This window comes from Lycorma delicatula, chromosome 6 (assembly GCF_047948215.1).
Source record: "Lycorma delicatula isolate Av1 chromosome 6, ASM4794821v1, whole genome shotgun sequence".
NCBI lineage: Eukaryota > Metazoa > Arthropoda > Insecta > Hemiptera > Fulgoridae > Lycorma > Lycorma delicatula.
The window spans coordinates 90,875,669-90,889,433 of NC_134460.1; the positions used below are offsets into that span (position 1 = coordinate 90,875,669).

Below are 13,765 nucleotides of genomic sequence, written 5' to 3' on the forward strand. Positions count from 1 at the left end.
ATTAATTTTATCTTTTGATATGCAAAAAAACTTGTGCCTTCCAAAAATAAATCACAAACTAGTTACTTTATAGCAGTCAGCTATACTGACATATTTTACAATAGTGAAGGATATATCACAACAGCTTTAACAAAAAATAATTGTTACAGATACGCTGGATTGAAAATGAATACCAAAAATGATACAATCAAGTAGCTTTAACTGTTTTTCATTGCCTAACAGCTTAGATTTGTCTCCATATAGATAAGTTAGGTTGGTATGTGATGGGTGTAGCCAAAACAATAACTGAATCCAAATTACTATGTGCAGCAAGTGGCTTCCTTTCTGCTCCTGTAACAATTTAATTAGAAGCTGTTCCCAGTCAGAGGTCACTACATAAATCACAAATCAGCTGATTTTGAAGTCTAAGAGTTGTAAGGTTCAAATATCCTTGTAGTCAGTTACTTTTATAGATTTGAATACTACATTAAGGGTACTGGTGTTCTTTGGTGGTTGGATTTCAATTAACCACACATTTCAAGAATATGTCAATCTGAGAATGTACAGGATTACACTTCATTTACATTCATATGTGGTGCCCTCTAAATAACTTGAGAAAGAGTAAGAGATCACTCTTAATACCTAGACAGGAATTTTGGTCTTATATACACTAAGAACTGGAATAGCTAAAGTTTGCAGTTATACCTAAAGGCCACAGGCTTTTAAAATTTTAATAGTACAGCTATCGTAATATTAAAATTTTAAATTTTGAATCTAATTTTTTTTAAAACCATGTGTTATGAATTTAAGATTTGCAATAGTACATAAAACCAACATCATATGCTCAACAGCTTTATTTTCATTCCTTGAGTTAATTTAATTAATGTGTTTATATACGGACAGTTACCTTTCCATGTGAATAATAAACTTTCTGTATCAATTTTAAATGTCATTTATTTCCATTAATAGCTTTAAATGTACAATCTTCCATTTTTTTTTTTTTTTTGTCTTCAGTCATTTGACTGGTTTGATGCAGCTCTCCAAGATTCCCTATCTAGTGCTAGTCGTACAATCTTCCATAGAGGCTGATATTTTTTATTATTGTTTCATTATTATTATTATTATTATTTATTGGCATAACAATCCCTATGATAATTTTTCTGACTAATTATAAGCATCAAATCCAATAATGTCCTCATGTTTCAGTTTCAAAGTAAACAATCTTGTTATTTAGATCCAGACACCAATCTCCAAACTTTAAATGTGAGTAATTTTATGTAGTTTATATGTATGGGACTTCTGATTTTAAACATGTGTGAGCTACTCTGTGGGCAAGTAATGCTACTTTTAGTTGTGTAAAATTAATTCTGAGAGAAGTGGAGGGTTGTGTAGTTAAGATACTGAACTACTCAAATCTAATGTGTAGAATTTGATGTCTTATGTTGAGCTGTACACTTTAAATACTGCTAACATAATAACACCTCTAAGTAAATTTATCAGATAAAAAACACATTCAAAAATTTTGAAAAATATGTATACTTTAAATAAATTTCAGTTCAATAATTTCATATATAGCTAGCTAACAGTTGCTGCAATCTATCAATACTGTTTACTACTCGTCTATTGATTTTGATCATAGCCAATTGGCAGATTAACATTAAAAAAACTACCACCACTAATTTTAACATTTGTAAAATGAAAAAAGTTGTAAGAATTGCAAAAAAGATAGCAGTATGTAAAAACTTTCTTCTCATTTATGTTAGAAACCAGTTTAAACAAAAAATGAAGTATCACATTTGAAATAACTTACAGATGAAGAAAGTGATAAAAAACAACCTTTAAGTGAACAGGCTCCGCTGAACATGTTTACTATATTTATGTGCATACTTACATATAAAATTACCCGACCAAAAATGTTTATAGCACAGATAGCAACTTTTGTTATTATGGACTTTTTGTTATAGTGGAATAAAACTTACTACTACTAACACCAATAGAACTTATGTTAAAAAACTGTACTTATATTCAAATTTGATTTAAATGTGGAAAAACAAAAATGTCATCTTTCAAGAACATTGTTTCTTGCTTAATCTCTGTAATGATTCGTCAGGTTATATGTCTTACATACTAACTAGCTAGTTATAAATTCTGATTTAAAAGATCCTGAGTTCAATCCCAGCAAGGAAACTACTCTAATCTGTTACGATACAAAATATAAAAATAAATGTGATAAAAAAAAAAAGCTCTTACCCGAATTTGTTCTACAATTTTGCGAATTTGTGGTTCAAATCCCATATCAAGCATACGATCGGCTTCATCTAGGACTAAATAAGTACATCGTCTAAGATTTGTTGTACCCCTTTCCAGAAAATCTATCAGCCTTCCTGGAGTGGCAATAACTATTTCAATACCACGTTCTAAATCTCTAGCCTGAGGTCCTTTAGGCGAACCACCAAATATGCAAGTACTTCTGACATAAGTAGATGAACCAAATTCCTGGGCGACCTGCTGAATCTGCTGGGCAAGTTCTCTGGTTGGAGCCAGTATCAACGCGATAGGACCATCACCTCTTTTCAAAGGTTCTTGATTGTTAATGTGAACTGTAGCAGGCAATATGTATGCCAACGTTTTGCCAGAACCAGTTTTTGCAATTCCAACCATATTTTGTCCACTCATAGCAATTGGCCAACCCTGAGCTTGAATTGGTGTCGGAAAGTCAAATCCCTGTCGCCTTAGAAAAAATTAATTTCAACAGAAATATTACTTTAAGTTCAGCTATTAAATTACTTAATGTTATGTTTTGACATATTTCTTAGCTACAAAGACATAAAAAGAATGAACTCCTTTTCATTTTTAAACAATCTTACTTTCCATACATATTCGTTTTCAAATTATTCATAATATGCCTTTTTTGAATTTATTAAAATTTTTTTTTATAATTTTTAGTTTATTTTTACTGTATTTCTAAACAAATAATTCAAAAAATGTTCAATTAAATTAAAATCTAATTTATAAATACTGGGTACATATTTCTAACACTGTCCTACCACTGTAGAATATTTTATCTTTTAACTCGTATTTAAATTCTCTAGCTCTCTTTATTGAAGTTTTGGTCGATCAAAAAAAGTAATTTATCTGAGTTTCTATGTTAAATATAAATTGCAATTTTTTGCAAATAGGATTGTCAGACTTTTGAAATATTTTTTTTTTTTTTTGAATTACTAAAAGAAAACACTTCATCATGACCACAAAAAAATTAATTTTAACATAACAGAACATTAGCAAGTAAATTCTTACTCCATTGTTGAGAAGCTTGTTTGGGATTTTTAAGTTTTATCCCTTAGGCCATTTTTAAAGTAATTGGAAGTCAAATCAGATTGGGCTTCATTTTTGCACAATGAAACTGTTAGTAACCCATTCATAGTATAATCAATTTGTAAACATTTTCTACACCACTACTTTTGTATCACAATTTGTTCACAAGTGCTCATTAAAAAATTATATATGAAAATGTTAGCTTCAGATAGTTTTTATGCAGTTACACTGTGTAATTTTTATCATTAACATTTTTATCACTTTTTCCAGATAACATTTTTATCTCTAATGCTTAGACTTGTCATGTATCTTTTTAGCCTGCAGAATCATGACCTTACTTCTTCTGGACATGCCCAATGCATTCCAGTTAAGACAATTCATTAGACTGTTTAAATAATTCCACTGCCCAATAACAAACACCCTTGACATCACTGGTAATCTATGTTACTCACAATACAATTTATATGTTCAATTTTCAGACCTAAGTCTGAAAAGTAAATGGTCTACTTACATAAAATCTGAATGTAAAAATTTAGTGTTCACAGAAGTGAGAAACCACGATGTATACCCTTTACTGTCATAAACTAAAGGCGTTACAAATATTGTTATCATATTTGCCACACAGCCTCTTCAACTTCATCATTCACACATTATATGCCATTAAGTCTTATAAAGGAGTAGATATAGCAAATTCATTGGTGGAGACAGATTCACATCACCACATACCTACCCTTTGTGCTTGTCTCTATATTTTAAACTGCCTATAAACTAAATACTAATAATAAACTTATGTTGTACAGTAATATCTTCTTTTTTTTATGGAAATGATTTTCATTACTGCTCAATGTATAATCAATTTTATTAATTACAACCCTGCAGCCTAAATGTGGTAGCTAACACAACCAAATTTTTTTTTTTAATGTCTAAAATTTTCAAACAGCCAAATCTACATTTTTTGGGAGCCAAAATGTTCATATTCAAATCAACTTTTTAACAGGCAATTGATTTTTGTACAAAAAAATACACGCAGGTGTAACCACAGAACTCTATTCTATTTCAAATTCTACATATCAAAATAAACAAAAAATGTTTAATCTTAAAGACAATTTCTTCTTGTTTTTCTAATGCCAGCCATTTTATTTTAATAAACAAAATGTATTTCTAGTGATTATTCAATCTGATTTGATATACATATTCATATCAACTTTTTCTAGTAAATAAACATGTTTACAATTTCAAAATAGCAGCACATCAAATATTTGGAGGGGGGAATCTGTAGACTAGCACGACAAAATATTTGTCTTAGGCCACCGCAATCACATATATTAGTTTTAAATGCATATATACACACTAAATCAACACAAAAAAAAGCTTGTGTAAATATATACCAGACCTCTGCAAAAAATCATGTAGTCTAGAAAATGATACACGAGATGGTCAAAATGTAAAAGACTGTCATAAAGAAATATAGAAAATTCACCTACTGTAACATAATGTTTTGCTTAATACAAATTCAAAATGACAAAATTTACAAATAGTGAGCAAGCACAATAAAAATTTTAATTTATTAATACTATATTTATTTTTAAACTGATCATTTGGAACAAATTCACTAGATAATTACTGCAATCAAGCAAGTTTGGAAAAAAAATTGTAAACCACTTCCTCCAGAATACTAATGCATACTTCTTGCAGTTGATGAAACATAGCCAAAAACATCGGCTTAATTTATAAAACTGATTCCAGTTATGTAGAATTACCACTAAAAACATATATACATATTCACTGAGAAACTAGAATATAATAAAAAGATACATATTAAAATACTTCATAATTCAAGAATCTGAATTATTTTCAAGTCTATCTTGGTGGTAAACTAATTATTTAATAACATGCACAATGAATTTATCTAGTTAAAACTTACTTCACTTGATCCATAACATAATCTGGAAAACTAGCCTCCTCAAAAAACTGAATTGGATACGGAGCTTTTCCCTTGACAGTAATCTCTTTACTATCTCTGTACTGTTGCACTTCTAATAAAGGCCTAAAAAAACAATTACATAAGTAGTTTCAACGATATATACTTTTTAAACTTACGTATATATTAACCACTAATAATGCCATCGTATTTCACTATCCTAGTATAATATTCAGCATAGATTGGTGACAATGATCCCAGTGAATTTTTGGTGTAGTATTAGTGTAAAAAAAATTCTAGTTTCATCCCATCAAGAAAATTTACAACAGCTAGTCTAAATTTTAAAGTTAAGCAGATAATGCATTAGAAAGGATATGTCCGGCTTTTTAACTATTTAGTTAATATTTTTGCAAAACACTAATCTACAACAAAACTAAACCAAATTATAACAGGGCTTGTTGCGATTCTACACTAAATTGATAAAGTACAACTACTAACTTTAAAATAACAATAACACTTTTTTTCTAACTGGCATCTTTATGTGTCATCCTTCTCTACTGTAATAAGAAAATTACAAAAAATTTACTCGGGATTTCAGCATTTTTAATTTTTCCTAATGTGAATGTTTCAATCTGTTTAACTAGTGAACAATAAACTTCACAATCTTCAGTAACACTACACAATCCAATGAGATGATGATATGTAAAACACATAAATGATGTGTGGAGTCTTGTACATACTCAAGCTGTCTACAATTCCCTAAATGTATGGTTAATTGAACCCCAACCACCAAATTACACCGGTATACACTGTCTAGAATCCAAATCCATATAAAAGCGACTAACTTTTACAAGGATTTGGAGCTCAGAACCTTCGACTTTGAAAATCAGCTACAACTGATTTTCAACACAGTTAACAGCACTCAGTGTGGCCAGTATGAAGAATTTCCCAATAGGCAATTCTTTATTATTGCATTAATAAATATAAATTTATAAAAAAAAATGAGGTAAAAACAAAACTTGACAAAAATTTGAGTTTTCTTGAAACCTAATTAACAATATAATTATGATTATCAAATTGTAAAATATAATTATAACAAAATAAACTACTAAGATTTTGTGTCTGAATTACAAAGCGGCTGACTTGTTGAGAACTTACATTGCTGCTAGTATTTACGCAACACCTCATTTGTCTGCACTTGTCTACTACACTTATTTAAGATTTCTGCCAAATTATACTCACAAAGTATTCATATATTAAGCCAATAAAGATGCTTAACTTCAACAGTGAATAAAGAAATTAAGTGTCAATACCAACATCTTGACATGAAAGATTGGTCTAACTAGCCAAATGGATTGTAATGGGAGACTAAGTAATATTGATCTAACAATTCAAGCAACTATACATGGGGCCACCTACTTATCATTAAAGCCTAATATTATCAAAGTATTTTAGAGGTAAATTTCATGAAGACTCGTCAACTATGATTAGACATGGAAACATTTGCTTTAATAACATGCACAATTGATTTTACAACAAATTGCAGTGTTCATAATTCTCAGCCTTCACAGACTATTTTTCTGGGCTACGATAAACAAGTTTTCTCGCAACCCCTCCAAAAAAACCCACCATTTTTAGTTTTTAATATGAGCAGCAGTAAACAGACATGAAAGCACAAAAGCAACTTATTAGATTTTCATACCTGATAAATGGAAGCTAAGTACCAACAAACAAAAACATATAAAAAAAGGCAGACTTCAGTCAATGTAAAACAAAATTAATTTTAATGTAAGGAACTTTGAGGGTGGAATCCATACACAGTTAACATATAGACACCGAAGGCATTAATTCCTCAAACTTAATTTACCTCTTTTAAAGCATACCACCATTATAGAAACTGTGATGACATGCCAAGTAAAGAGGGAAATAAATTAAAAAATAAATAAATACACACCTTCTAACAACACTAGGATGTGGTATATAAAAATTTTTTTCAAAGGGTAATAAATCTAATTTTTCCCATTCTGGTTTACGTAGATTTCCTCCTGGTTGTTGACCATTATTTTTATTGAATCCAGTTTTGTTAGCAAAGTTACCTCTAATGTTATTGCTTTTGAAGCCTCTGTTAATAGTGCCATTAGTAAACTTCATATTCTTGCCTTTAAAAGACCTGAAAACACAATTTTTAACAAATTAATATAATCCAAGGAATTTCACAAAAAAAGTTAAACAAAAATCCATTTTTTTAAATTTCTGACTAACCAAGCTGAAATCATTCACTCTTATAATATTTTACTAATACATAATTATGTAAATTGCTCATTATTAATACTTCTAATTGCCTTAAATTATCTCCTAGCAAACAATACTAGAAAACCTTCAAATACAAACCAGAATCTGCTTGAATTATATCAACAATATATGAAATTGGCAATACTATACCAGAACATTAATCATAAAATTTAGCTAGTTTTAAAAATCCTTATGGGAATTTCTGATCTCACAAACTAAGTCTTCTAAGTACAAACACAACATGGGATAAGGTGCCAGTTTTACTAAAAATATTTCAAATTTAAGGCACTCAACTATGTAAAAATCAAAAGAAACCTATAAAATGTATAAATTAACACAAATTAATTGCAGAGATCACATGTACTTGTGAACATGATTAAGTTTTTTTTTAATAAATATTTAAAAAAGTTCTTCAATAGTTTTTATTAATAGGCATACTTATTTTATCAAGAACAGTTTGATATAGAATATACAAGTAGTGGAATATATGTAATGAAGATAAAAGCAGCAAATGGAAAAAAATAAAGTAACTATATTCTTCTAGGAGAAAAATTTAACTTTTTATCTATCAATTTAAGCGATAGTACATTTCAGCAGACTATGACTACATGGAAGACTATTGTTTGTTTAACACAAAGTTGCCACTTAATATTAAATCAATTTTTAACTTTCAAATTTGGTAAGAAAAAATTCTACAATTCGTTTAATGAAATACTTGCTCATAGTATTTTTAACTTGAGTAGTTTTTTCTTTAATTTTATGATCTGTTTTTTATTTGTACTACATAAATACTAACTGTAAATTTTACAATTTATTATTCAAGGCTGAAATACTTTCAAAGTGATAGTTACTTTTACTTAAATATAATAGGAATCCATACAATGTATAAAAAAATCTGGAATTAAAAAACAAAATTAATAGTGATAAACGTAAACACTTCAACCATCAGTTCAGTCTAAAACAAAATTAATACTAATAAAAACTTCAACCATAAGTTCAGTCTATCAATAGAAAAAATTTAATATGATCATATAATCATCTCTCCATGTAACAGATTAGAAGCTGAACAGGTTGCCATTGCTAACAAAACTGATTGCTGATACGACTAGAATACTGATAACGCTCTGCAGACTTTGACACCATCCACGGGACAGTCTGTCCAAACTTTCTTTCAAAGATTTAAATCTTTTGGTTTTTCTGATCCTAAGCATATCTATGGAATATTAAATTATGAGAATCTATTATGGGGGCATTGTGAAAGAATAACAACAGAGCAAAGTGGAAATAAATACTAATACAGTTCTAATGACTATAATGGGAAAGCAGCAGGACACCAGGTAAAACCAGCATTCCAACTTCCTGAGTACTGTATTTTTGTAACTCTGTCAAAAAGATACCATCATGTCATTTTGTACAATACAAGCATTACATTACACCTTAAGATACTGTAAATATATAAAATATTGCTCCAATATAAAACTTGTAAAAATAACTGCACCCATAATGAAAACATGCTGATCAGACAGCTGCAAGTGTAAAAAATTAAACTGAATAAATATTTAAGTTTTAATTATGTGTAGAATGCCATATTAAGGACCATAAAAATTAAGATTGCATTAACAAATTCCAACAGCAGACCACAGCTTAAGTTAATAAGTGCTTTCTAATTCCATTAATAAAGAAACAAAATGATTCACCACCACCTTGGTTGGCAATGACATGAACATACGATTCCAAAATCTTTTTTCTGCAAGGCACAACAGTATATACTATCAATACTATTCAAATATTAATAATACAGCAAAACTGTTTGTAGACCACATATACTTTGTGTGTATATATATATATATATATATGTGTGTGTGTTGTGCGCACACGTCTGTCTACAAAATAATCACCCATATAAATCCTAAATTACCTAATTCTTTTTGCCAAAATTATTTTTTTTTCAAATTCTCCATCTGTTAGTAGCAACCAGTAAGAATAATTTTTGTAAAAAAAAATTTTACATTGAACAAAGCACTTAAAAAAATTTGCACATTTGACAAAAGTGACATGGGCACATGTTACACAAACTTTAGTTAATTACTTTCATAATAGTTAATAAAACCTAGGAACTGGTGGATGAAAAATTCGGTAGAAACATGTAAAGAAAAGCTCAACTAAAGTGCAACAAGTATCATACATATACTTCCCCACGTGATTAATACCAAAAATAAATGTTTATAAATTTAATAAAGTAAATATGGCCTGATTATATTAATTATTAAAGCTATAAAAAATATTATTAGACAATGAACGCACAGTAATGTTATGTTGCAACACAATTTGAAATTAAAACTTTGTTAAAAATACCATAATTTAAATTGGAAAAATGAAAATAATTATAATATACCGAAAGATAATCATAGAAAATCTATAGCAATAATTTTCTCCCTCAAAAATCGATAGCGTAGTCACATCAGAGGTCAAAATTTATTCTTAATAAAAACACTATAAAATTAAGAAATTAATATTAGTATTTATTACTAATGAATAATTTTGTGTACTCACATAGCTAGGAATTCTTTATTTAGAATAACTGGTCCGTTTAACAATTTGCTCTTTGTAATACACACAATGGCACCTCCTAAGAAAGAAAAATCACAAATTCTTAAAAAATAATATCAGGGAACAAAATATGTATACAATAGAACATAACTCATTACAAAACAAATAACGCAACGAACTAATTACTTACTTAACATTCTAAATGAAGAAAATTCAGTAATATTCGAAGAAACGAAGGACTTACCAAAAGCTCCTAACAGACCAGAAGGATTACCGGACCGGAAAGAACGACATAAGGCAGGTCAAGTTATATAGAAGGCTAAGGGGAGGAAGTGTGGATTCAATGCAGCCAAAAGGTAGCAGCACCTTATTACTTCGTAAGAATAACAAAATAAATATACATCATTTATTATCAGAGAATAATTTTAAAACTGCAAATAAATAATGCTCTTCACTTGAAATAAATCAGTACCAATCATTCAGTATCTAAAAAAAATCATATACATAGATCATAATCACATTGACTGTAGAGTTTACACTAATTGTCTATATATATTATATTATATTAAAACATTTCTACAATCCAGAGTTGTGGGAAATTGCTTTCTAGAGAAATCCTATTCAAATATTTCCAGTATTATAAGATAATACAAATGAATTATTATTATTATTATATTTTTAACTGTATTATTTGTTCTGAATGTTTTATTTTTTCTTTCCTAATGTACAATAAGAATATTTTTGCATACAACAAATTTTTAGTTCCTTGGTGACGTATTATGGATTACATGGCCTTTATAATATAATAACCATGACTATACTTTACACCATTTAAAACATTTTAATAATTATAATATCTATTGTCATCAATATATTTCTTTATGTATGCGAATACTATGTTAAATTTTCTATGACAAATATACGTAAGAAATAAACAATTAGCAATTAATGTAATTACATAAATTTTCTACCAGTAAATAATTTAGATACAAATTTATTAATTCGGGTGAGTATTACATCCATTAATGTGTAGTAAGGAACTACTAAAAAGAATTTAAAGGACGTAAGATGAGCAAGTATAATTATTTACTTTGAAATGCTACCACAACACACTACACTTGGAAGATAAAGTTACCCAGTTGAAACAGAGATTACTAAGAAGGACCGCATGTCCTTAATATCATGTTGCAAGGTTTTTTTAGCTGAAAATAGGAATAAAAATTTAGTTTAACAAAATTTTTGAACGTAAATATGCTTAGATTACACCAGAAATATATTTTTGTGGGGTCCAGAATTAGACAACATACATAATATTAGCAAATCTGACCTACTAATTGAAATGAACAATTGTGTTCAGAGATGAACACAATGCACATAACTTCACACATGTTATTAGAATAAAAGGAAAAAACCGATGGTTAAATTTATAACAATCTGCTTTGTTTACAGTTTATATGGGGGACCCAAAGTCTGATTAACGTAGATCATGCATATCGACACGATGAAACTTAAATATGTATAACTTATTTGTATATAATTTTTATATTTAACGTTAATTAGGCAGTTTTCAAGCGTAGGTTATGATTGATTACATTCCGTGTAATGAATCGCGCACGTATATCAACTTAATAACAACTAAACAACTTACGCTCGCTAACCTCGTCTAATTAACGTTAAATTTACAAAGTTACTTATATTTTACTTGTTTACATGCCCAGTAGGCAAATTTCTTGTAAGAATGCCTCAAAATTATCATCGCCAGTTAAATCAATATGTTGCGCTACATAACCTACGTAATAACAATTTCAGTAATGCTGAGAATGATTGTGTTCGAAGTTTTATCAGTTCTTTAGGGTGCCCCTTGCAATTCACCATGTTTTGCTTTTGTATTAACATCCTAGTTCACTACTCAATATCATAATGACTAAAAAAAATGTTAATCATTTCTGTTGTACTCTCCTCTAACATGGTTAAGAGCAATTAGCCAGTAAGAAAACAACCACAAAAAAAGGGATTAAAAATGTAAAAACCAAATCATAAATTTAGTAAGTAATGTTTACTATGTAATAAACAAGATTAAATAAATTCAGTCATAGTAAGTGCATTCTGAACCTGAAATTTCATGATGTCTTGATGGGTGCATGTACCTACTAATAACCCTTTCTGATGTTGGTTTAAGCTTTATTAAATTTATCTGTGATGAACGTTTCATTATCTTAACCAACAAGGAATTACATTTATTTGATAATATACAAATTCAATTTTTAAAAAATTCCTAGTTTGCCAACAAAAAAAAAACTGCTGTGCAACATTTACATCATACATTTTAGAGTATCAGCTTGATAGTTTCACATGCAAACAGTCAATGCAGCAAATTGTAATACATTTAAGTGGTATTTTAGTTTATATCTCTTATATCCTTGAATTGTGGTATAAATTAATTTACTAAAATAAAAAACTGTTACTTTGTCAATGGATGAAATATCATAAATGTGCAATTTGTCTTCTTGAAATCCATTTGATTACATTTTGGGGTTTCAGGTCTCCTGGCAATGAAAAGTAGTGTAACAGTTGTAATGATAAATGTTATTTTTTCTAACAAGACAACCATTACTACAATTATATTTTATTTTGTGGTTGTTTTAAATCAGAAAAAACTATTTATTTAGATAACTGAGCAAAGTTCCAATTTTAATCAGAGAGTGAAGGAAGAATAAAGGAATTGCTAGAGAGAAATCTTTTAATCCTTATTTTACTGTTTAGGATACTTTTATGAATACTCTGTTAAAATGTTCACAAATAATTTATTAAACATGACATTAAAAGCAAACTGAAAAATGATGTTATAGATAGTAAAATTATAAGATTATTATAATACAATTATCTACTAATTTCACTAATTCATATTTAGAATACACTTCCTGCTACTTCAACAGGAAGTGTAAAACTTTAGAAATAGTATCAATTCAAGGAATCCTTAGTCTTTACACTTAGCTTAGCAGACCACATTTCCTGTAATATTCTCTGGAAGTAGCAACAAGTGTATGTAAAATTTGACAAAAAACTGCTTAATTGAAAACAGCAAGTACAATGCTTTGAATTAAAGTCTAAAACTTTACAAGATGTTTTTGATAAGCCGGCCTCTGGTGCAAGTGGTAGCATCTCAGACTTTCATCCAGAGGTCCTGGTCAGGCATGGCATTTTCACACACGCTACAAATCATTCATCTCATCCTCAGAAGCATGACTAATGGTGGACCCAGAGGTTGTTTTTAATAGAGTTATTATAATATTATATTCAGCACTCAGTAAATTTCTTATTACTCCTTAAAAATTTTAACAAAAAATATGAATGAGAAAATTAATAAGTATAATTGCTTTTATTACCAAAATTAAATTATTACCTTAAGACGCATGTAGTTAACCATTCATGTTACTATATCTGATTTTGTGTAAAACATGCTATTCAAGCAGTGTGCCATCAAAGATAGTATTGCCATGGAACTCTTCATGCAAAAAAACACCAGGAATTAGTGGTCTTCTGGTGATTGCAGATAGGACCTATAACAGTCACTAACAAGACCTGATGTCTGCAGAATACACACAATATTGAATACAATGAAACTGCCTTGACTGTGCACCACATCCTTTTGTACTGCATGTTATGTGGTGGCCTTGTCATAAATTTAAGTTGCTCAGAAACAATAAT

At 29.0% G+C, this 13,765-nt stretch overlaps 1 protein-coding gene and 1 non-coding gene across 2 annotated transcripts in view; both read right to left on the bottom strand.

Annotated features, from left to right (window-relative positions):
- The window catches only part of LOC142326899 (uncharacterized), a 64,985-nt gene that overhangs the window by 19,522 nt on the left and 31,698 nt on the right, over positions 1-13,765 (bottom strand). Inside the window, exons 12-16 of the mRNA XM_075369631.1 lie at positions 10,248-10,334; positions 10,061-10,136; positions 7,170-7,385; positions 5,219-5,341; positions 2,230-2,710 (exon numbers count right to left, since the gene is read on the bottom strand). Of these exons, the coding sequence (XP_075225746.1) occupies positions 2,230-2,710; positions 5,219-5,341; positions 7,170-7,385; positions 10,061-10,136; positions 10,248-10,334 (983 nt within the window). The remainder of the gene's footprint in view (positions 1-2,229; positions 2,711-5,218; positions 5,342-7,169; positions 7,386-10,060; positions 10,137-10,247; positions 10,335-13,765) is intronic.
- Positions 7,000-7,138, bottom strand: LOC142327154 (small nucleolar RNA SNORA57). Its single transcript, XR_012756940.1, has one exon. It is a non-coding gene; the product is annotated as a small nucleolar RNA SNORA57 (small nucleolar RNA).